At 42.1% G+C, this 24,960-nt stretch overlaps 2 protein-coding genes and 1 pseudogene across 2 annotated transcripts; all 3 read left to right on the top strand.

Annotated features, from left to right (window-relative positions):
• Nucleotides 1–827: 827 nt before the first annotated feature.
• LOC145564978 (uncharacterized) lies at nt 828–1,431 on the top strand. Its single transcript, XM_081625116.1, has 2 exons — nt 828–1,081; nt 1,170–1,431. The coding sequence occupies exons 1-2, from the start codon at nt 828–830 to the stop codon at nt 1,429–1,431; spliced, it is 516 nt and encodes a 171-aa protein (XP_081481242.1).
• LOC145564979 (uncharacterized) lies at nt 1,432–2,288 on the top strand. Its single transcript, XM_081625117.1, has 3 exons — nt 1,432–1,492; nt 1,595–1,713; nt 1,863–2,288. The coding sequence occupies exons 1-3, from the start codon at nt 1,432–1,434 to the stop codon at nt 2,286–2,288; spliced, it is 606 nt and encodes a 201-aa protein (XP_081481243.1).
• Nucleotides 2,289–12,852: 10,564 nt separating this feature from the next.
• Nucleotides 12,853–20,985, top strand: LOC145564980 (glutamate--tRNA ligase, cytoplasmic-like; annotated as a pseudogene).
• Nucleotides 20,986–24,960: the final 3,975 nt, after the last annotated feature.

Consider the following 24,960-nt stretch of genomic DNA (forward strand, 5'->3'; position numbering starts at 1 on the left):
CAGTGTGGAATTGAGGCCAACCCTGAAAAAATTCAAGCCGTCTTGGATATGAAGTCGCCAAGAACGATCAAGGAAGTGCAAAGATTGACCGGCTGTTTAGCCGCACTCGGCCGATTTTTTAAAGATCAGGGGATAAGTGCCGATATTTCTTTCAGACCATCAAGAAGAAAGCCATGCTTGAGTGGACAGAAGAGGCCGAGGAAGCATTCGTACAACTAAAAATCCATATGCATACATTGCCTCAGCTCGTCAGTCCATTAAAAAATGAGAAGCTATATATGTACCTTACCATCTCAGAGCATTCTTTAAGTGTCGTCCTGCTTGCTGAAAGGGACGGCCACCAGATCCCATTCTATTTCATTATCCATGTTTTACATAATGCCGAGCTTAGGTATCCCCCCATCGAAAAGTTTGGCCTAACATTGTATATGGCATCAAAGAAGCTACGACCGTATTTTTTGGCGCATTTAATTATGGTCTATACGGACCAGTAACTTAAGAAGCCGTTTGCAACTTTGGAAGCCAGCGGCCGCATGCTTAAATAGGCCTTAGAGCTAAGAGGCTTTGACAACACGTTCGAGCCCTAGAAGGCGGTCAAGGGGCAAGCCTTTGCTGATTTTTTGGCCGAAATGACTCGGCCGGACTTGCAGCCGACAGGAGACCAGATATGGAATGTCTATGTAGATGGTAGTGCAACAGCGACCTGATGCGGCGCTGAGATTGTTTATCAGTCTCCTGAAGGAGATAAATTTGAATATGCTATGAGATTTCAGTTTCAAGCCTCCAATAATGAGGTCGAATATGAAGCCCTTCTGGCTGGCCTTAGAATGTGTAACGCGGCCGGGGCAACAAAAGTTGATGCAAGTTCGGATTCTCAGCTGATAGTCAGCCAAGTGAATGGTGACTATGAAGCAAAGGAGTCGGCCATGATGAAGTATTTGCGGATGGTTAAAGACGAGGCCGAGAGCCTAGAACATTTTACTCTGCGACAAGTCCCCTGTTCAGAAAATCATCAAGCGGACACACTCTCTAAATTATTATCCTCGGCATCACGTGACACTCCTAGATCAGTGTTTGGGAGGTAAGGGAAAATAGGAGTATTGATGTCGAGCCAATACAAATTATTGATAGAGCTCCACTTGGATGGACGATATCATCTCCTACTTAAGGGATGGGACACTCCCGGCCGATCCAAAAGAGAGCTGGCTGATGAAGAAGAGAGCGGCTTGGTTCGAAATGAAGAGAGAGGAATTGTTCAAGAGAGCTTTTGTAAAACCATACTTGAAGTGTATCACCTTGGAAAGAGGGCATGATGTGTTGGACGACCTCCACCAAGGGCATTGTGGATCCCATATAGGCGGACGGGCCTTGGCAGAAAAGGCTACCAATCTGGGGTATTACTGGCCGAGCATGAACGCGGACTCCATGTAAATGGTGATAAGATGTGATAAGTGCCAGAGATTCGCAACCTTAATTCATCGTCTGGCCAATAGTTTGTCGGCCATAAGCAGTCCACTCCCCTTTGTAAAATGGGGCATGGACATCTTGGGGCCGTATACTTCAGCGTCTGGCTAAAGGCGGTATGTGCTTGTAGCTGTCGACTACTTCACAAAATGTGTTGAAGCCGAGGCCGTCCGAGGGATTAAGTGGACGGACGTATCAGCCTTCATCTGGAAAAATATTATTACTCGTTATGGAGTATCTCAGTCCATGGTATTTGACAATGGACTTCAGTTCGAAACGCGCCAACTCAAGGAATGGCTAAGTGACCAGGGCATCACTCACTGTTTTGCATCGTCGGCCGTCCCCAAGCCAACGGCCAAGTTGAGGCCTATAACAAGCTGATCTCCAATGGCATCAAGCGAAAGCTTGAGAAAGCAGGCGGCCTATGGGCAAATGAGTTGGTCAAGGTTTTGTGGTCCATACGTACTACAGCGAAGAGTTCAACAGGAGAAACCCCATTTTTCTTAGTCTATGGTGCTGAAGATGTGCTCCTAATTGAAATGTACGAGCCCACACTTCGAGTGATGCTATATGATGAGAATGCCAATTGGGAAGCTATGAAGACAACCTTAGATTTTCTTTCAGAGGCAAGAGGCAACGCGACGCTTAGACATGAAGTTTACCGTCTTAGAATGATAAGAGCTTATAATCGCCGAGTGTCTAAGCGGCCGCTGAAGATGGGTGACTTGGTCTTAAGAAAAACGGAAGCGGTAGGCCGGGCTAATGAATATAGGAAGTTAACCCCAAACTGGGAAGGGCCGTACCGAATTAGAGAAGAAGTCTGAGATAGCACTTACCGCCTCGAAGCCTTGGGTGGCCGTCTGATTCCTCGTACTTGGAACACGGACAACCTGAAGAAATACTATGTTTAACTTTTCTTTTACTTGGCCAAAAGTTGTACATACAGCTAGGTCTTGATGACCGAGCAATGTAATTAAGGCTGTATGGCCCCAACAATGTAATTTTGACAAATTAATGAAAAAAGTCAAGCATTGTTATCTTATTTTGTTTTTTTATGTCTTTCGATTATTCAGCAAAAATGCCGAGCAAAAATAATAACGATGCTGCTTGCAACATAGCAGCTCGGCCTTTAAAAGAATGAACAAAATGCCGAATAAAAACAAAAACAGGGTTATTTGCAACATAACAGCTCGATCACAAGGGGTACAACCGAGCGGCCGTGCAATTGTTTAAGCGAGGGCATCCCAACGTTAAAGAAAGCGTCCGACCACAACCAGGACGGACGATTAAGCACAAAGGTAGCCTAAATTTGTCTAAGGAATTTATGCCCAAAAAAGAGGACAAGGGCATACCTAGGCATCCTAGCCCAGCCAAAACCTAGAAATTTCCAAGTTGAGATATTACTTGAAATTTCCTGAGCATGTCCGAGCAATTGTTTCAACGAACGGCTCCTACAAAGCCAACTTAGCGGCCGTATACCTAATGTTGATTCGGCGATTCGCCTAGTCCAACGGCAATCATTACTATGATTTGATTAACTTACCAGTCGTCATATCCTTCTAAGTATAAAGACTAACTAAGTTAATCAAACCACCCAGAGTATGGACTAGGCGAACGCCGAATAAAGGGGCATACCCCCAGTGTTCGTACGAAAGAAATAAAAAGCATAACAAAATGCGCAAAATTTGCTATGTATGGAAAAATATATAAACCGCTCAGAAGGCGGCAAAACTAAAAAAAAAAATAAAACCGCTCAGAAGGCAACAAAATATCTTACACAGCTGCTCAAAACAGGCGGCATTAAAATTGAAAATTGTTCAATGATAGGAAAAATAAACTAAGTACAAAAGGACTGAAGCTTGGCAGCTGATGATGGAGGACCTGAGCTCTAGTCAGCCAAGTTGTCATCTTTGGCAGGCTCCTCCATGGCCAACTCTTTCTCATCGGCCGCGGCACGGGTGGACGGCTCCTCATCTGGCACCTCTTCACCATTCGGCTCCACCTCCTTTTCGTCCTCAACTTCGTCCGCCTCCTTATCATCATCTTCATCCTCTTCGAATTTGGCCGGGGTAGCGACAAGTTCAGGAGAGGGTTGTCCTGCCTTCTTGGCCTCTTCTTTGAGGCAGACGTAGTTGAGGCGCTTGGTGCAGCGCTCTTGGTAATAGGCGGCCTCCCCCTCGTCCACCATTAATTCAAAAGCCTTGAAGAAGTGGCTCTACAGCCTCTCCTCGGCATTGTGCTCAATGCGGATGATTTCAGTATGGTTGGGCGGTCGAGGCGCTTTCAATTGCTCATTTAAGTCTGAAACGGACTTCTTCAGAGATTCCACCTCGGCCCTGAGGGTGTCCACCTCTTTGAGGGTCGTTTGAAGGTTTTTTTGGGCCAGGGTTAGATCTCCTTTTAGCTTCTCGGAGACTTCAAAACCCTCCTTCCATTGTTGGGCGTTTAGAATCGCCGCATCCCTTTTTTGCTGAAAGGTTTCCCTCACCAAGGTCTCTTTTTCAAGAACCTTGCCCAACTTCACTAAATCTTCAGTTTGTCGCGTCGCTTTGTCGGACAGCGCAGTGATTTGGGTTTCCAAGTGAACCCTCTGAATGGCGGCCGTCCCTGTGACGGCGTAACCCTAACTTCATCCCAGGCCTTCTTCTGCCGCTCGTTCTCCTTCTCTTTCCAATCTAGGAAGGCGTTGAGCCTGAGGAAGAGCTGCACCCGGACGAAGAGGAGTTAGCAAAAACAAACTAAGAAATATGTTCTAAGTATGAAATCTAAATTGGCAAAGAGTCATGAATGGTTTCCTCGGCACTACAATTGATCATGGGGCTGAGGAAGCCCTCATTGATTCCCCTCAGCTTGTCCTGTTGCTCCTGGGGGATGGCCCTGGCCATGGATTCTCTCATGGCCTTCTTGTCCGCGCTAGTAAGTGACTGGCTGGGCAGCTTCATGTTCATCTCCTCCGCAATATCTAGGCGCGGCCACAAATGGTGTTAAATTGAGTAAAAAAAAGAGGCTTGCAAGAAAACAAAGGGAAATATAAAACTTTGACTAACCGTTTAAGAAGCTACGAGGAGAAGGAAATTTGAAGGTTAATGGAGGAGGTGGCGGGGGTTCGTCCCCTCCTTCACTCGTGCGGCCGAGTTGCTCCTCAGCTGACTGACCGGCAGCCACTTGCCAATCAAATTTCTTGACTCTTTGGACAGGCGGAGTTAAGATAGAGCCGGCTGTTTTTACGGGGGACGACTTACCCCCATTGTCCGCTTCTGCGAACACATCATGGACCGACCTCGTTGTCGGATCCACGGACTTGGAGACCTCGCTTCGTGACAGCCAGGGTAGCTTTCCTTGGCATTGCTTTGAAGCAGTCCGTGACTTCGTCTTAGCCGCTAGGTCGGAAAGGGTCTTAGATGCGACCGTCTTCCTGGCCTTGGACGCCTTGTCGTCCTTGGAAGCAGTGGCCGACTGCTTTCGCTTTGACCTTGGAGTAGGAGTGGCAAACTGAAAAGGACAAGTAAAAAGTTAGTTTAAAAGAAAAAATGAAAACGAATCTGCGTCCACGCAAAATTAGGAAGGAGTCTCTTCCCAACATACCAACACGGACGCAAGGAAGAGTCCGCGTAAAGAAGGGAAGGAGTCTCTTCCCAACATACCAGCTCAGCGGAAAAAAAAGGTTACAAGTCAGAGATCAATGGTCCGTACCTCCTTGGTCTGCTCATATATATTTTGTCGAGCCTCGTACCGAGCCAAATCAATCTCGGACATGTTGACCTCGCCTTTCTGCTCCTTGTCTAGCATGGCGTACGCTTCCTCTGCTTAAGAAGAGAAGGAAAAGAGTAAAAAAGAAATGGCAAGCGGACGATAAAAGTTGTAAAGCCCCACCTTGGGGAAGGTTCCGGTATAGGCCGCACGCCGACATAAATATTGGGCCCCGAAGCCAACCGGCCAAAGGGATCCATTTCTTTGGCACGGCCACCATTTTTCTATCCCTCTTCACCTTCTTGACCCTAAAGTAGTCAAGTTGATGTTCCTGGCTAGGGTGGATGGTGGTTTGTATGGCTTGTGATCCCCTCGGCCAAGTTGGATCAGCTTAGCATTAAACTGATTCATCTGCAAGTTGAATTCCATATCCTTTGTCTTGATGTGGTAGAATCGGTTATTTCAGTCTCGTCACTTAGACACACGGTCCATCACCACCATATAATTCTAAGTGGTGCTAAGGATGAACAATCCGTCCGTGTGGTTCTCCAGCCGGGTCATGGAGTGCATCTCACAGAAAATTGGAAAGTCCGGCTCGAAGCCTTTCCTGATGCATGTCACTAAGTACCCAAAAATATTCAACCAGCTGTTCGGCATCAGCTGGAAGAGAGCAATATTGTATTCGTCCAGAACGGTACGAATAAAGGGATGAAGGGGGAAGCGAAGTCCAACGTCCAGAGCAACGCGATAGACGCTAAAGGATCTCCGGCGCAGCCGCTCATCTTCCCAGGCGGCCTTTGGGCGCCACCAATTCAAATCCCTCTCCTAGTTGGAGGAATTCCTTATATTTATCCAACTCGTCATTCAGGTAACCCAAGGCCATGCTACCCACCGTACAGGCGTACGGATCCATGAAATTGTCGATGTTGGCAACGGCCTCCTCCGCCGCCGCCTCATCCCATACCTCGTTCTCCGCCGCTGCCTCATCCCCTGCCTCGTTCTCCGCCTCATTTCTCTGCCTCCTCTTCATCAGGGTGAAGGGCGGCCCCAAACTCAGAGGACAAGACTCTGTCCAAATCAGCAGCCTCGGCCGAGCTCCTGCTTTTGGAGCTCTGGCCGCCTCCATCCATCACTACGCCCTCAGGCGCCAAGGGACCCTTGCCCTTATCTTTTGCCGCGGCCGCCTGATTTCCCGAAGGTGGGGCATTGCGAGGTAGCAAGTCGGACGGCTTAGCAATTACAATGCTTGTCCTAGGCCTGTCCTAGGCCTGTCCTAGGCCTGTCCAACCTGCTATGTTGGAGATAGGGTTGTTCAGAAATTAGGACGGACGATTCAACGTCTGCCCGAGAAGAGGTTGGAGGCCACTCTTGAGATAGCAATTCGGCCGGATCCATGACTGAGTTGGCGTATTAGGGGAACCTTAATTCTGGAGTTTGCCCGAACGTTCCCCTATTAGATGAGACGCCTTTTGCTCTTTGGCGTTCTTCGAAAGAAGTGGTCACTTCGACCGCAGAGCATCCAGTGCCACTAGTAGTGGTCGTATTGTTGGTAGACTTAGTCTCGACGTTCTTGTTATAAGGGTCATAAGGGACCCTTGGATGTACCAGGCTGTCGTCCGGGTTTCTAGCAGCGTCTCTATCGTACGTTTGCATCGTATACGGGCCATTTTCAAGTGCAGGTAAAGAGAAGAATAGGTGGATGAGAGTTAGTACGCACTAGAAATGGACCCACTCTATGAAGGAGATAGCTCGTCTCCGTCCACTCTAGACTCCTCAATCCCAGGCGAACGGCCGGCCTCATAAGGAGAAACGGACAAAGCCAAGTGTTGATCCAAGTTTAAACAAAAAGAAAAACTAAGGCAAGAAAAAAGAGAAGTAGAAAAGTCGGCCTACCTCTGTACGTGTAGTAAACTCTAGAAGTCCTTGCAAGTCTTGGAAGTTGGCCGGGAAACTCAAACCTTGATCGGAAATTTCAAGTACGGCGGAGCTCTTGAAGATTTAGGGAAGAAGTCACTTTCTCTCTCTAAAATCTCTGACTTCTCTCTAAAAATCTTAAAGTTCCAAAGTGCCAAAATGAGGTCAAACCTCTTCTATTTATAGGCCAAATTTATGGGGACAAAATGGTAAATCCACCTTTCCCGCCCAAGAATTCGAACGGTTACTTTTTGAATAAGTTAACCTATAATTCAAAACGTTAAAAAGGTGATTCTATTAACTTGGACGGGAAAAGAGACGGACGAGTAACGACACATCCAAATAGACGGCCACGACAGCGGAATTAAAACTGCCATCCTAAAAAGCTGGGCATTCGAGCTCTCCTCCAAAAATTCATGCGGTATGTTCCGTCTGCCTAATTCCCAGACTCAAATGTCCCTTAGAGGTATTACAGACGGACAGGACATCCATTAAATTGGCGGACATCCATTAAATTGGCCCAAGGCGACCATCCATTAAATTGGCGGACAGATTCGTCCGCCTATTCCGCTATAAGTTTTATCCCCACGTACTCTAACGCATTAAAAAGAGTAGAGAATCAGAGGAGGCGGCCTATAGCGTACGAGCCACCCCCTCTGAAGCGCAAATGTTTAGCGTAAAAATACCCCATACACGTGGTCCAATCCCGTAGTGACACGTGGCCCAATAAAAAGGCGACATGTGTCCCTATGAGAAGATGACACGTGTCAAGTTTAGGAGAGCACCTGCAATGAAAGAAAAGGGCCTCCTTACATCAGGAGGCCCAAATCCCGATTGAGAAAGCCGCAAAACGGCGCTGACCCCTAGACACATGTCGCAACCTGATTGCGCCGCCAATCAAATCGCGTCATTCTAGGGCAATAACCCATACTGGATCGACCTATGAGAATACTTTAAGAGATTAAAAATCGTCATAAGTATACTTCTCATTATGGCTATCGGAACCTATTTCCTCAACCATGAGTATTGTGAGTTCTCTTGTTTGAGTACTAATCCACTTTGATGTTGTCAAACGTCTGTCGTAAAAGGGGATTATAATGGCAACACTCGGACGGCTAGGTCCTCTCAGTAAGAGAAGCTACATTACAAGACTGGGAATGTCCCCCTACTAAAATAAGGAAGATGTCTTTGTTGTTTACAAGGCCTCTCGAAGAGCGAGACTGTAAAATGCATGGCTGTGCTTGGATGGATTTTAGAAATCATCTGTTTATTGACAGTTGGACTCGGGATCGAGAAACACTTCTGGACATAATAAGGATGACGAATAAATCTTACCTTATAGTTCATGAAGAGACATTAAGTGACATAGGAAAAAGGCTATACACTAAAAGTGCACTTGTCCGGAAGGACAAGTGGGAGATTGAAAAGAATGGTGTCCTTCGAACAAGTGTATTATTCTGATAGAAGGTTCGGAATTATTAGAAAGCTAATTATTCAGTGAGGTCAAGTGATCAGAATGCCTGGGTGGAGGCCGCTTCCGATCAGTAATATTAATGTATAATTAATATTACAGCTTAATCTTAACTGAACCCTTCGGGTCACACCCAAGAACCTAACGAACCGAAGCGACGAATTAATTCGAGAGATATTAATGAGTCGACCGAGTAATTAATATTAAGACATTAGGAAAATCGAGCTTGGAGCGTCAAAACCGAGCGTCGGAAGTCGAGTCGAAAATAATAAAAGACGAGACGAGAAAATTACTAATAAATCAACAAAATTACTAAAATAACCCTAGCATCGGAATGCTCGAGTACTAGGGGCATTTGGCCTAGCAAGGTGGCTAGCAATGCGTGCTAGCGCACCTTGGCTGGCATGGCCAGCTAGCAGCCCGCACCATGTGCGGGGCATGCTAGCAGCTGGCCGAGGCTGGCAGCCCGCACAAGGTGCGTGGCATGCCAGCAAGCCGAAGCTAGCAGCCCGCACCATGTGCGAGGCTTGCTAGCAAGCAACGGCTAGCAGCCCGCACCTAGTGCGTGGCGTGCTAACATGTTGCAGCTAGCAGCCCGCACATGGTGCGTGGCTTGCTAGCAGCAGCCTTCGGCCATAGCAGCCTGCACATATGGTGCGTAGCCTGCTGGGCCGAAAGGGGTGGCAGCGGCAAGGCAGCCCACCTTGGGTGCCTTGGTGCCCAAGTGTGGAGCTGCCACGTGGCGCAAAGCAATTGGGTTTGGGGTGTTGTGTTGGCCGGCTATGGGAGAGGAGTGGGGAGCAAGTTTGGTCCACCCTTCTCCAAATGGTCCTCATTTAACCTCTCTTGTGAACATGTCACTTGTTGATTTATTAGTAGCTTGATTATTGATTTTATTTTTGATTTAAAATAAAATGCAAAAATCAAATCTCCCACATTGATTGGTGAGATTTTCTCACTCTTGTATTTCCCTATAAATACCCAAGTTGGGGTATTGGGAAAATTGCTTGAGTAAGTGTTAAAAAAGGCGTCACCATTGTGAAAACCTTTGAACACAATTAATTACTCTGGTTTTAAGGTCGGGTTTAGCTAACTCTTAAGCAATAGACCATTTTCGGTGCTCGGGTTGCGGGTGGACTTCGTTGGAGGTCCTCATGTGAGCGGGGCTAAGAGCTTTCGATGTAAGAGCTCAATTAACTAAGCGAAGCACGCGACAAAGGTATTAATCTCTTTCTTAATCTTGTCATTTAAGTTAAATATGCTTTATGGTTATAATTATTGTGAGTGTGATCTTGGCTCGGGTTATCTTCCGCGGTGGATCAGATTCACTGAAACCCAACAGCGGTATCGGAGCCTTGCTCATTTATTTTTATAATCATATTTTCAAGGTGTTTTATGGCTTAATTTTTTTGGTTTTAAGTTGCTAATTAGATTAGTAGCTCAGTTTTATTATTTTTAAGCCCGTATTATAGCTGATTTCAGCCCCGAACCCAGATTTTTGCCCAAAAATAGTGAATTTTGGGTGGAAAAGGCGTTCTGGAAATGGTTTTTTTTTTCCTTTTAGGACTGTGTTTTTAGCCAAAAAACGACCAGTAGAAATGCCTTTTTCGAGGGATTTTTCGTTTTGATGAAAAATTTTAAGTCTTTCTAACCTTGAATCTTTATGGCATATTTATGGTGGTTATGTATTTGATTCTTTCTTTAATTTATGTGCAATGTTAAACCTCTTTAAGCATGGTTACTTGGTAGTAATTGGTGCTTGAAAGTTTGGTTTTTTATTTTCACATAATTGCAAAACCATTGCATTAAAGTGTGAAAAATTTGTTCTTTGTTGCTTCCAAGTACTAAAGATTCAATCTTTAATTATTTTAAGTGATTGAAACTTTGAGTTACGAAATTCCATGAATTTTTTTTGGTTGAAATTTTGATTTAATCATGTATTAAGTTGATTGGAATCATAAAGTTTGAATCTTGTCATATAAATTTCATTTATCTTCATATTGGAAGATATAATCTTTCAAGGATTCACAAGTGTTAAAGTTAGAATCTTTATATTGAACTTTGTGTTCATATTTCCAACTCCCTTTTATTTTGTCAAAATGTCATGATTAATTAAAATTAATTAAATTAATAGTGAGCTATTTCCCTTAATTGCACCAAGTTAAACCAATTTTATTAAACAATGGTTCTTGGAAATAATTTTGGTTGTATGCACCTTAATGAATTTTTAATTAAAGTTGGACTTGTTTAATTTTTCATATTTGCTCATCAAGTTAGTTCTAAAATTAATTTAGAATTAGTTACGTGTCACACAAAAATCGGGTTGGAAACCCGAGGGTCATGGCACGTAAGCCGAGGCAAGTGCCTCACTTGGCTAGCCGGGCTGCATAGCAGCCCATATGTGGCTGCCAAGTGGGATGCCCGAGCTTGGTGTGGCTGATCTGCGTGGCTACTTCTTGTGCCGGCACCATGGAGCACCATGGCAGCCAAGGCAGCAGCATGGTACGGCAGCAGCTAGGTGTTGTGCGCGCGCACCGTGCATGCAGCCATGTGGCTGGCCGTGGCCGGTGCATGCATTGAGTTAGGTGTGTGTGTGCGTTGCTTGGTGCTTGGTGCGAAGGGGAAGCAGCCTTAGTGCGTGTGCCTAGCATCAGGTAACCCGTAGCAAACGCTACTAGGCTCGGCCTAGCTAGTGCTTCGTGGGGTGGTGGAGGCATATGCAGCAAGCCGTATAGTCCGGGGTTGCTAGACGAACTTGGCTTGCATATGGCACGTACTTAGTGCATGAGCCACTTGAATGCGGTTGGCTTCATGTTTTCTTATTTTGCCGCTTTAATTATTTTATTAATTTAATTTGGTTTTAATTATTTTAATAAATGTTGGAGGCTAGGCCTCGGTTTTTAGCGGCATTTGCAAAATTTAATTTTGGCAAATATTTGGGTTTACCGACTTAATTAATTGGATTAATTAAGATGGATGCAAAGTTTAGTGGGAGCTTCAATTATTAATTGCGCTAAATTACATAATCAATTAAACAACTTTGACTAGTTTTAATTAGGCATGTTAATTGGATTAACAACCTTAATTAGTTACTAGTTTACGCGCGTTTTATGCATTGTTACTTGTTTATTGTTGTAAAATGCATGGGCCATTCACAAATAGTGAATGGAATGTGTATTCTTTCACAGGTTTTATAAAATGGCAACTAGTGGGGCCCGATTAGGATAGAAAATACGGATTGCGATCCGTGATGTATTTTTTGTAAATCTAAATACGGTATGGGAACCGTTGAGTATTTTTGTACCTTAATATTTAGATTATTCCTAATCGTAGATACTAGTATTTGCATAATTATGGTCATGTCTTGAAGACGGAGATTCTTGGAAGACATAGCCATGAAGTTGCAAAAGTCGTCCCTTGAAGACTTGAAGACTCAAGGGGTCATGCTAGTTGCCAAATGCATCTTTATTTATGTTTTCGATATATATCTATTTATGAATATTTATATATGAATTATATGTTAGATGCATGTTTAGGATTTTGAATATTGTGATGATAAATTAAGTTCACTTAAATCAACCAACATAGAAACCCTAGGTCCCTAAAATATTGAGTGAAATTGTCATTTCATAACAACACTTATCAACCTATTGAGAGTAGTGATGGGCTACGACAAAGCGAGGCATCACTATTGCTCCCTAGGATACGTAAGGGATACCGGGTATGCAAGTTGGTTTTGGTTATACTCAACGATATGAGTGATGGAATCCTAAGATGTCGTGGCAAAGTGGATAAGTTGTTGAGAGTGCATTAGATGCGACGATTTATCCAACCAAGAGTGGCTTAGAGCCATTAGAAAAGCGTTGCTTACCTTAGGAGATTGAGTGTTAAGACAAGCCAAAGCATGCTTAACTACTCTTTGTTTCTTTGGATCTTGGAATCGACTTATTCTCACCAAAACGGGGACAATTTTAATGTGTGAATAAGACGTTTAAATAAGTTTGATTAAAATGCATGATTTTAATCTTATTTAAGTATTATGAATGGTTTTTCATTTTAAATTCTTTCAATTGTAGAATCATGTCTTCAACTATCAACAACAATCTAATGTGCACGGAACTTCCCGAAAATTAACCATTTTGCTTGAATTTGGTGAACTTTAAAGAATGGGAAGCAGAACTCCGAAAGACCCTCCAAAATTGCTACCTAGAGCATATTCTGGATACGCCCATCCCGAGTTTCTACTAAAAGGGGTTATGAGCGATGAGGCTCATGAGGAGTGGAGTTATGATTGCAAGAGAGTCTCGCGACTCATGGAAAATTCCATTCCGGAACAATGGAAGAGGATATTCTCCAACTATTTTCCAAATATGCTCCTCAAAGATCTAGAGGATGTAGTCAATTTGAGGGCCACGAAGAATGTTAGAGGCAACTATGATGGTCTTGTGGAGGAGGTGACTAGGTTACTTTCTAACATGAGGATCAAGCCACCGTAAGATGGGTGTCTCACCAAAGAGAGGCAAGAAATATGGGCTAGGGTCTATAGTGCAAGACTTAGACCCGGGATGCCACTTCAAGCCCATGTGCTTAAGATGACAAGGTTATTCACCCACTTGGAGCTAATTGGCAAACCGGTGGAGGATGAACAAGCGGCTCATATGCTTCTGAGCTCACTCCACTCGGGCTATGTGGCATTAAAGATGCGACTTACCGCCAAACGAAATAAACTATCCTTAGAGGAAGTTATCCAAGAGCTTCAGAAAACCTATTCTTGCAAGGGGGCTAAGTTTGCTCTGAGGCCTAAGAAGAAGGAGTTCAAGAACAAAGCTAAGATGTGTTGCTTCTATTGTAGTAAGAAATGACACTACAATAAAGGATGTAGCATGTATCTGGAAGATGAGGCAAGAGGAAAAATAGACTCAATCTCAAGTATCATCTTTACACTTGAATATAAGCAATTTATAAGGTATAAGATACCGGAAAATTGACTCACTATGTACTCCTATTTCAGGAACAAAGTGAGCGGTGCTTTTCAAGTGGGTATGAGTACTCAAGTGGAAGATGAAGATAATCTGTCCAAAGAAAGCTTGTAGTCTCATGTTTTGTCTAGAATTAAAACTTGTTTAGTTTTATCAACCATACTTTGATCTTTTGGCGTTGGACGTCATTTTGACTTTGATCACAAGACTTATGTTTTATGTCTTGCTTATATTTGTGGAATGACACATTTATGTGTGTTTAGACAAACATGTTTATAATGATACCAAAGCTAAGAGTCAATCATACTTGTGGCATTGTCGTCTTGGCCACATTAACATAAAACGCATCAAGAAACTTCTACAAGAAGGAGTTCTTAACTCTTTCGATTTGCAATCGTTTGAGAATTGCAAAGGATGTTTATTAGGCAAGATGATTAAGCAGTCGTTCTCCAAGCTGGGAGAAAGGGCAGGAGACTTATTAGGTCTGATACACACCGATGTATGTGGACCAATGAGCTCCGCCACAAGGAACGGACATCAATATTTTATCACCTTCACAGACGACTATAGTAGATATGATTATGTCTACCTCATGTCGCACAAATCTGAATCGTTTGAAAAGTTCAAAGAATTTCAAAGTGAAGATGAAAATCAGCTTGGCAAGAAAATCAAAGCCCTTCGATCGGATCGAGGTGGTGAATACTTGAGCCAAGAATTCGATTACCATCTGAAAGATAAGGGTATACTTTCAGAATTGACACCTCCAGGAACTCCACAATGGAACGGAGTATCCGAAAGGAGAAATCGAACCTTGTTAGACATGGTACGATCTACAATGGGTCTTAGTGATCTTCCTATCTCTTTCTAGGGACACGCACTTCTAACTGCGGCACTAAAACTGAACCGTGCTCCATCAAAAGTTGTAGAAAAGACTTCATACGAGTTATGGACGAAGAAACCTCCTAGGTTGTCTTTTCTAAAGATATGGGGATGTTAAGCATATGTCAAGAAATTGATTTCTGACAAACTTCATCCCAAATCTGAAAAGGTTTACTTTGTGGGCTACCCAAAAGAAACCAAAGGGTATTATTTCTACAACAAATTGGAGAACAAAGTTTTTGTTGCTCGCGATGGTGTCTTTTTAGAGAAGGAGCACCTTTCCAAAATGACAAGTGGGAGGAAAATCGAACTCAATGAAGTTCGAGAGGATGAGCAACAAAATCAGATTGACAGTCAAAGTGCTCAAACAGCATCTGTTGACGCAGGTCAAAATGATCAAAATGTGCAAAGTCTAATCGACAATGCAAATGCTCAGTCCATTACCCTACATAGGTCTCAGAGGCCGAGATCTCAACCTGATAGATATCTTGGTATAGTATTAACCGAGAATCAGGACATCCTGATTATGGATTAAGATGAACCGGCAACCTATAAGCAAGTGATGGCAAGCACCGACTCTGCTAAATGGCAAGAGGCCATGAGATCTGAAATGGATTCCATGTTTGAAAATCAAGCCTGGGACTTGGTTGACTTAACCGAAGGTTACACACCTATCGGATGTAAGTGGATTTTCAAGTTGAAAATCGACAAAGATGGAAATGTATTCATTTACAAAGCCAGATTGGTAGCAAAAGGTTACAAACAAGTTCATGGTATTGACTACGATGAAACCTTTTCTCCAGTCGCAATGCTTAAATCCGTTTGGATCCTCCTAGCGATTGCTGCATATTACAACTATGAAATATGGCGGATGGACGTCAAAACCGCCTTCCTCAATGGTATTCTGGAAGAAACTGTGTATATGACACAGCCTGAAGGTTTTTTCGACCAAAACAATGCTGGGAAAGTTTGTAAGATTAAAAAGTCCATTTATGGCTAAATCAAGCTAGCAGGAGTTGGAATCTGCGATTCGATGAAGCCATCAGTAAGTTTGGTTTTATCAAGAATCCAGATGAATCTTGTGTTTACAAAAAGGTCAGTGGGAGTGACATCGTCTTCCTAGTCTTATATGTCGATGACATATTGCTCATTGGAAATAGCATTCCGTTATTAGAGTCTGTAAAGGCATGGCTCGGAAAGTTTTTCTCAATGAAAGACTTGGGAAAGGCTCAGTACATACTAGGCATCAAGATCTATAGGGATAGATCGAAAAAGATGATTAGATTGGGCCAAAGTACTTATATTGATAAGGTCCTGGCTCGATTCGGCGTGGAGGAGGCCAAGAGAGGTCACCTACCCATATCACATGGCATAATCCTAAGCAAGAAGTAGTGTCCACAGACACCTGATGAGCGGGAAAGGATGAATCAGATTCCATATGCTTCGCTTATTGGATCGATCATGTATGCCGTGATATGTAGGGGGTGTGCCTTGAGTGCTACGAGCCGTTACCAATCAGACCCAGGAGAGACCCATTGGACTATGGCCAAGAATATCCTAAAGTACCTGAAAAGGAATACTTGGCAGCCGCTGAAGCAACTAAGGAGGCTGTTTGGATTCGTAAGTTCATTGGTGAACTTGATGTTGTACCCTCAATCAAGGGTCCAATAGCCCTCTATTGTGACAACAATGGAGCTATTTCTCAGGCCAGAGAGCCAAGGGAACATCAGAAGGTCAAACATGTCAAGCGGCGGTTTCACATGATTCGAGAATGGAAATCAGAAGGTGAAATCAGAATTTGTAAAGTTGAAATGGATGACAATGTAGCCGATCCACTTACTAAACCTTTGCCTCAAGTGAAGCACAACAAGCACGTTGAGGCAATGGGAATCAGGCACGTTGGAGACTGGCTTTGATTCCCCTATTTAGTGTTTTAGTTAATTTTTGAACATTTAATGTAAGACACTAAGAAAAACCATTCAAGTTTTGGAGTAATTTAAATTTCATGCAACATTTTATTACTTCATTTGCTATTTAATTGTGGTTTAGGATTAAATAATGAGTCCATTCGATTATGAGAATATTCAAAATAGGGTATCAAGACCAGTCTTGGTAAGGAAACACCTATTAAGTGAACATTGAATATTATAATCGAGAATTATCCCTTATCAAGGTCATTTAAACAATGGACGGTTAATGACCACTTGAGATTAGTGTGTAGTTTGATTTATAGCACCGTTTCTTGTGCTACAAGGACATGATTGTCATAAATCATTTGCACAGGTATTGGTTTAGAACTATACTGGATCGACCTATGAGAATACTTTAAGAGATTAAAAATCGTCATAAGTATAATTCTCATTATGGCTATCAGAACCTATTTCCTCGACCATGAGTATTGTGAGTTCTCTTGTTTGAGTACTAGTCCGCTTTGATGTTGTCAAAAGTCTGCCATAAAAGGGGATTATAACGCCAACACTCGAGCGGCTAGGTCCTCTCAGTAAGAGAAGCTGCATTACAAGACTGGGAATGTCCCCCTACTAAAATAGGGAAGATGTCTTTGTTGTTTACAAGGCCTCTCAAAGAGCGAGACTGTAAAATGCATGGTCGTGCTCGGATGGATTTTAGAAATCATCTGTTTATTGACAGTCAGACTCGGGATCGAGAAACACTTCTGAACATAATAAGGATGACGAATAAATCTTACCTTATAGTTCATGAAGAGACATTAAGTGACATAGGAAAAAGGCTATACACTAAAAGCGCACTTGTCCGGAAGGACAAGTGGGAGATTGAAAGGAATGGTGTCCTTCGAACAAGTGTATTATTCTGATAGAGAGTTCAGAATTATTAGAAAGCTAATTATTCAGTGAGGTCAAGTGATCGGAATACATGGGTGGAGGCCGGTTCCAATCAGTAATATTAATGTATAATTAATATTACAGCTTAATCTTGACTGAACCCTTCGGGTCACACCCAAGCAACTAACGAACTAAAGCGACGAATTAATTCGGAAGAAATTAATGAGTCGACCGAGTAATTAATATTTAGACGTCGGAAATTCGAGCTTGGAGCGTCGAAATCGAGCATCGGAAGTCGAGTCGAAAATAATAAAAGACGAGACGAGAAAATTACTTATTAATCAACAAAATTACTAAAATACCCCTAGCATCGGAATGCTCGAGTGCTAGGGGCATATGGCCTAGCAAGGTGGCTAGCAATGCGTGCTAGCGCACCTTGGCTGGCATGGCCAGCTAGCAGCCCGCACCATGTGCGTGGCATGCTAGCAGCTGGCCGAGGCTGGCAGCCCGCACAAGGTGCGTGGCATGTCAGCAAGCCGAAGCTAGTAGCCCGCACCATGTGCGAGGCTTGCTAGCAAGCTACGGCTAGCAGCACGCACCTAGTGCGTGGTGTGCTAGCATGCTGCAGCTAGCAGCCCGCACATGGTGCGTGGCTTGCTAGCAGCAGCCTTCGGCCATAGCAGCCCGCACATATGGTGTGTGGCCTGCTGGGCCGAAAGGGGTGGCAGCGGCAAGGCAGCCCACCTTGGGTGCCTTGGTGCCTAAGTGTGGAGCTGCCACGTGGCGCAAAGCAATTGGGTTTGGGGTGTTGTGTTGGCCGGGAGAGGAGTGGGGAGCAAGTTTGGTCCCCCCTTCTCCAAATGGTCCTCACCTAACCTCTCTTGTGAACATGCCACTTGTTGATTTATTAGTAGCTTGATTATTAATTTTATTTTTGATTTAAAATAAAATGAAAAAATCAAATCTCCCACATTGATGGGTGAGTTTTTCTCACTCTTGCATTTCCCTATAAATACCCAAGTTGGGGTATTGGGAAAATTGCTTGAGTAAGTATTGAAAAAGGCATCACCATTGTGAAAACCTTTGAACACAATTACTTACTCGGGTTTTAAGGTCGGGCTTAGCTAACTCCTAAGCAATAGACCATTTTCGGTGCTCGGGTTGCGGGTGGACTTCGTTGGAGGTCCTCGTGTGAGCGGGGCTAAGAGCTTTCGAAGTAAGAGCTCAATTAAGTGAGCGAAGCACGCAACAAAAGTATTAATCTCTTTCTTAATCTTGTCATTTAAGTTAATTATGCTTTATGGCTATAATTATTGTGAGTGTGATCTTGGCTCGGGTTTCCTTCCGCGGTGGGTCGGACTCACCGAAACGCAACAAACGGTCCCAAAATCTAACTTGCTCTTGATACCATGATAAATTAGAGAAGGAGAGAATGGAATGACTTGTATTGCTTGATTATTATTCATCGATAGGTAGAGTATTTATACAAACCACGCTTATAAGATAGGAAACAATCTTCCTAAAAGATATACTACTATAATCATATATCCTAAAGATATATTTACTAAATATTATCTTCACATAAATAAATCTAAATATATTATTCTACTAATAAGATCAATACGGAAAATATATCACATATATTTTTTCCAATATCGTACTTGTATATCTCTTATAGTGTCCTTACCTTTGGGAAATATTTGGGGGTAGAAATTAGTCCTAATAGACTTAGGATATCCAATTATAGTGAGCTTCCAAGTAAAATCAAGGGTTTTTCTAACCTATGCCCCTAAACTTCTTCGGTTTCTAAACTGTGTCCATGCTTTTACAAACGTTTAAGATGTGCCCTCAATTTCACTTTTTATAATTAACCATAACCTTTAACATCAACATTAATTAACGGACATTAGGGTTCGTTAATTGTCATTGCTATTTACATATTAAAAACAATAATATATATATATATATAAAATAATAAAAAATAAAAAATAAATAAAAAAAAAACCCAGCTAAAGAAAGCAGCCTTGCTCAATGAATATTTTATTGATGAGTATAAAGGTCGTCTGATTGTGCGATTGGATGACACAAACCCAGCTAAAGAAAGCACTGAATTTGTGGAGAGTCTTCTCAAAGATATTGTTACTCTCGGCATTGTTTATGATGCTGTAACTTATACATCTGATTACTTCCCTGTTCCCTCAGTTGATGGATATGGCTGAGAAATTGATTCGTGAGGGTGAAGCATATGTGGATGATACACCAGTAGATCAAATAAGGATTGAAAGGGATAAAGGGGTTGAATCGAAGTGCAGGAACAATAGTGCAAGTAAGAATTTGGAGTTATGGAAGGAAATGATTGTGGGATCTGACAGAGGCCTGATGTGTTGTCTAAGGGGCAATTAGACTTCCAGAATACAAACAAGTGTCTCAGAGACCCTGTTTACTACAGGTGCAATTTAGCTCACCATCATCGGGTTGGTTTCAAATATAAGTTGTACCCAACCTATGGCTTTGCAAGTCCATTTGTAGATGCTTTGGAAGGCATAACACATGTCCTTCGGTCAAATGAATATCGTGACCGTGATAATCAATGTCACATGATCCAAGAGGATATGGGAGTTAGAAAAGTTTGTTTTTATGAATTTAGTAGATTGAGTATGGTCTATACACTTTTAAGCAAGCGTAAGCTTCTATGGTTTGTGCAAAATGGAAGAGTTGACGGATGGGATGATCCTCGTGTACCTACTATTCAAGGGATGGTGCGCAGAGGTCTTAAGATAGAGGCACTTACCCAATTCATAGGCGAACAGGTGTAATTCGCAGTTACATTTTGTTTTGCTCCAACTGTATAACCTTGTGTTCTGTTGATTCTGTGATATGCAATGTAGTGAAAATTTTAAGTCGAAAGTGCCTTTCTGCAAGTACATTTTTATGTATGTGCAAATTCTGAACTTATTCTATAATGCTGTTCTGCAGGGGGCTTCCACAAACCAAAATCTGATGCAATGGGATAAACTGTGGACCATCAATAAAAAGATCATTGATCCCATTTGTCCAAGACATACTGCTGTGCTCGAGGAACACCGAGAGCTAATAACCCTTGCTGATGGCCCTGCAGAGCTCTTTGTGCGCATCATGCCTCGGCATAAAAAGTTTAAAGAAGCAGGAGATAAGTGCACACTTTACACCAAAAAAAAATATAGATTGATTATGCTAATGCTTTAAGCGTATCTGCTAATGATGAGGTGACTTTAATGGATTGGGGAAATTGTATTATTAAAGAAATCAAGTGGAATACTGGAATGAGATGGGTATTGTTATGGAGTTGTTAGGAGTGTTGCATCTCGAAGGATCTGTTAAAGCAACTAAGCTGAAGCTGACTTGGCTTCCTGAGACAGATGAACTAGCCCGGCTTCAGCTTGTGGAGTTTGATTATCTGATTACTAAGGAGACAACCATGTTGTATAACAATTGTTATTGATTCCCACTAATTTGTTTCTTGATTGAATTCGTTTTCTATCTCAGGTCAAAATCAAGAAAAAGAAAGGTGAGAAGGGAAAGGAGGAAAAGATGCAGGAAGAGGAGGAGTTTTTCAAGGCACTTAACACTGTCACCAGAAAAAACACCTTCGCACCTGGGGACATAAACATGCGGTATCTGATTTCTGGAGAGATCATTCAATTAGAGAGAGGGTTATTTCAGATGTGATGTTCCATTTTACAAACATTCGAAGCCAATTGTTCTTTTTGCTATTCCGGATGGGAGGCAGCGTAATGTTGTGCAGTAACTCCTTGAGAGTTAAGTATGCTGAAAGATTTAGTTTATCTAATAACTTAATTGGTGTGCTTAAGAAGCAAGTTGCAGAATTTTTGAGGGTGTTTTAACATTAATTAAGACCATTTGTGTTATTTCTTTACGGCTAATTCCCTGTTGCTCACCGTGAGAAACAGGAAACGTTTCTCATGGGGGCAGAACAGACATTTCACCGCTCACAAGTCCTTTGCTGTCAAGGTTGATGTGTCCTCATTAATATTACGTGATTCACTTTGTGTGCCAGCTGTATTATAAGAGGGAGACCAGTGCTTGACGCCGTTAACTTTCAACGTTTGCCCATTTAATTAATTTTTAAAATTTTGACTAGTAAAGAAGGCAGTCGTTCCTACCCAGGCTGAAGAAAGGCACGAATTGGCTGAAGAAGGCATGGATTTTTAGGGGTTGCAGTCGAATTCTGGGCGGAACACATCTTGAATTTGTCCAACTCGCATTTTGGATCACCGATTGAACTTGACATACGCCGGACGAATTCTGGTTCCAGGTAACTTCTCAATCAATTTCTAATCGAACATTATTTTCCCATAGTACTCTTTTTTTTCCCTCTAATTGAACAACATGCTTGATTATTTGAATGTTGGTGGGGTGGGTAAACAGCTTCAATGGAGGAATTGAATTCAAGCTCGATGACAGCTTCAATGGAGGACGGTCACCCTTACCCTTTGGGTTTGACCATGCCATAAATTTTTCCCTTTTTTATTGGGTTTGTCATTTGATTTTGGCGGCGAAGCCGCCTATTCGCCGCCGATAATGGTGGTTGTCCCCGGTGTAGACGAAAGAGGAAGATGATGGTGTCGGTGGGGACGAAATAGGAAGGTGATGGTGTTGGTGTTTGTTGTCGGTGGAGGTGGAGGTGAAGCCAAAGCTGTGAAATCGTTTACTTGATAACAACATTACTCAACCTCATTGCAACATAGGCTGTCCCCACGAAATCCTACTCAGCAGCACATGAAGTGATAAACATTTGAATAATTTCCAAAATGCCACCTGTGAGAAACGAAATTGTTTCTCACCGTGAGGAATGGGGGCTCCCTCTTTCTTTACTGTCATTATAGAACTGCTAAATGTAAACGATTTTCTTAAAGCCAGTAGCCTTTTGGCTGTCAGTAGCCTTTTCATGACTCTCAGTGGTTATGTAATATCTGTATCTGTGTGGATTTTCACTACACCTTAACAAAGATTATTATATTCTGATGATGTCTGATATTTTTGGTTTTGTGCTTTGGCTAACTCATTGAGCCCTTAACTCAAAGTTCTTCGTTAATGTAGTTAAATTGCTACAATTTTATATTTTGTAAAGCTTTTCTCAATGTTATTGAAACTAGTCTATCTTGTTACAATGACTCAAATCCAATGGATTTAAATTTGTACTTGGCAACTTGGAAGTTGGAACACTAACAAAAGTTGAATATAATCTTATTACTCTTAGCTTTTTTTTTTTTTTTTTTTTTTTTTTTTGAAAGCAAACTCTTAGCTCTTCTAATCTATCTTATTTTGTCTTGTTTACTTCACTTAAAAAAATAATATTATTTAGCAAAAAATAAATTCACTTCAGTCAAAATAAGTTTAGTTCAGTAAAAATAGATTTAGTTTAGTAAAATTCACAGAAAATCAGTTAAAATTATTTCACTTAAGTAAAAATAATTTAAGTTAAGCAAAAATAACCGAAGTTCAGCAAAAAAAAATTTAATTTAGTAAAAATAATTTCAATTCAGCAATATATAAGGTGAAGTGAACGAGGTCTTACCTTTTCTATCAATGGATAAAAAAAATCTAACAACCTTGGTCATGAATCATGTAATTACCTTTTGACAAATGAAGATCTATGTAAAGAAAAATTTTTAGCATACCAAATTTGAATCTCATTGTTAAATTATTCTTAAGCTCTAATGTTTTGATGAGGTTAAGCTTTTATACAACGTGTGATCTTTTGGAGACTTGGAAGAATATCGATCCCAAAATGAGAAAAGAGGCCAGGGCTTTCCCTGCGTGGTGTATGTGAGCACAATCGAAAGGTCTTTGAAGACAAGTGCACTCCTAGCAAGTTTGCCACTGAATCTACAATAGAACATGGTCTATTGCAAAGGGAATCTGGGCTGCAAGACTTGGCAAGCACCACCTGTCCACCTATGGGTGCTATCAAGCTAATTGCTGATGCTTTGGTTTCCGAAAATGGCTGGGTTGGCTTGGGCGTCCGTGCGAGAGACCATGATGGTCGTGCTGTAACAATTGACACAATCATGAAAGGTATGATTACTCCCTCAGTGTTTTAAAAAGTGTTACACTTTAACCGACACATAATTTTAGGTAATTTTATTGACTTAAATAAAATAAGAGGTAAGTGAGTAGTTGGAGTAATACAAAGTTGTTAAAGAAAGATAGTAGGGTTAATAATTTATTGAAATGTAACGAATGTGAGAGAAAAGATATAATAAAAAAATGTTGTAGTGAGTTTGGGTGGGGATCATGAGAGGAGAGAAATATAATATTTAAATGTACTTTTTTGTCAAAAAAAGAAGTGTAACACTTTTAAAATACGGCCGCATTTAATAAGTGTAACACTTATTAAAAACACGAAGGGGGTACGATAAATAAAGATTGAAACTTGAAATATAATGAAATAAGAACAATGAATAAAAAAAAAACCTCTAGGAATGTTGTTGAAACAAAACTCGAATCCAATGTGTTAATCGAATGCTTGAGAATTAAAACTAAACAAAGTGCTTAATAGTAAACTAAAGAGCGCGGAATAAAAGCTTGACTACTATAGTGCCGTCTTGATCTCGAGTTTTCACTAGATGGCCCTTTGCACAATCCCTTTATACGGGGATGGCTAAAAAAGAAGATAAAAAACAAACTTAATGTAGCGCCGTCTTGATCTCGAGTTTTCACTATATGGCCCTTAACGGACTAACTCAATCGAGTGCGTGTTAAAGCTTCATAAACGACCTTCAAAAACTTGATTTGGAGCCTCTCAAAACATTGCCCAAACCGCCGGACCGGGCTAGAGGGGAAAAATAATACTTCTCGTAACTTCTTTTAGAAGCTCCAACTCTCCAATTAGATCTCACTCGGTGGCACCGAGAGACCTTGCTTGAGAAATCTTTAAATTGTCACAACTTTATACTACCTCCGTTTCATAAAATTTGCAACAAACTTGGTTGCACATTTACCAAGACAAAATTTCTTAAACAAAGTTTAGTAAAAAAAAGGCATGTGATTAATTGGATGAGAGAGAAAGTAATCACCACCAACACCCACCTTGTAACCCACCCTCTCACCACCACTAAGATTTGAAACCTCACCACTACCACCCAATCAAACCCACCTAACCAACTCATACCACCACCAATCAGGTCGCACCACCACCCAAAATCCACCCAACCAACTCGCACCGTACCACCACCAATCAACTCGCACCACCACCCAAAACACACCTAACCAACTTGACCAGCTACCAATTATCAACTCACACCACCACCCAACCAACCCGACCAGCCGACAACGAACCCACCAAACCAACCTACCCGACCAGCGACCACCCAACGAACCCACCTAATCAACTCGCACCACCACCCAACGAACCCGACCAATCGACCACCAACAAACCCACCCAATGAATCGAAACAACCACCTTACCACCTCCAACAAACCGAAACCCCAACAAACCACCAATAAGGTAGATCTAAAACCCCCAACAAACCACCACTAATTTAGATCTAAAACCACAACTTACCACCATCCAATTTCGATTTTGAAAAGGGGTGAACTTTAAAAAGCGGAAAAGAGGCAGCGGCGACTTTGAAAAGGGGAAAAGAGGGGCAGCGGCGGTGAACTTGCTAGGGGAAATGATCGGCGACTTAATCTGAGTGGTGGTGGTGGTGCGGTGTTTGTGAGAGAGGGAAGAATAGGACTGTTGGTGGTGGTGGTG

This window comes from Chenopodium album, chromosome 10 (assembly GCF_948465745.1).
Source record: "Chenopodium album chromosome 10, dcCheAlbu1.1, whole genome shotgun sequence".
NCBI classification, from domain to species: domain Eukaryota; kingdom Viridiplantae; phylum Streptophyta; class Magnoliopsida; order Caryophyllales; family Amaranthaceae; genus Chenopodium; species Chenopodium album.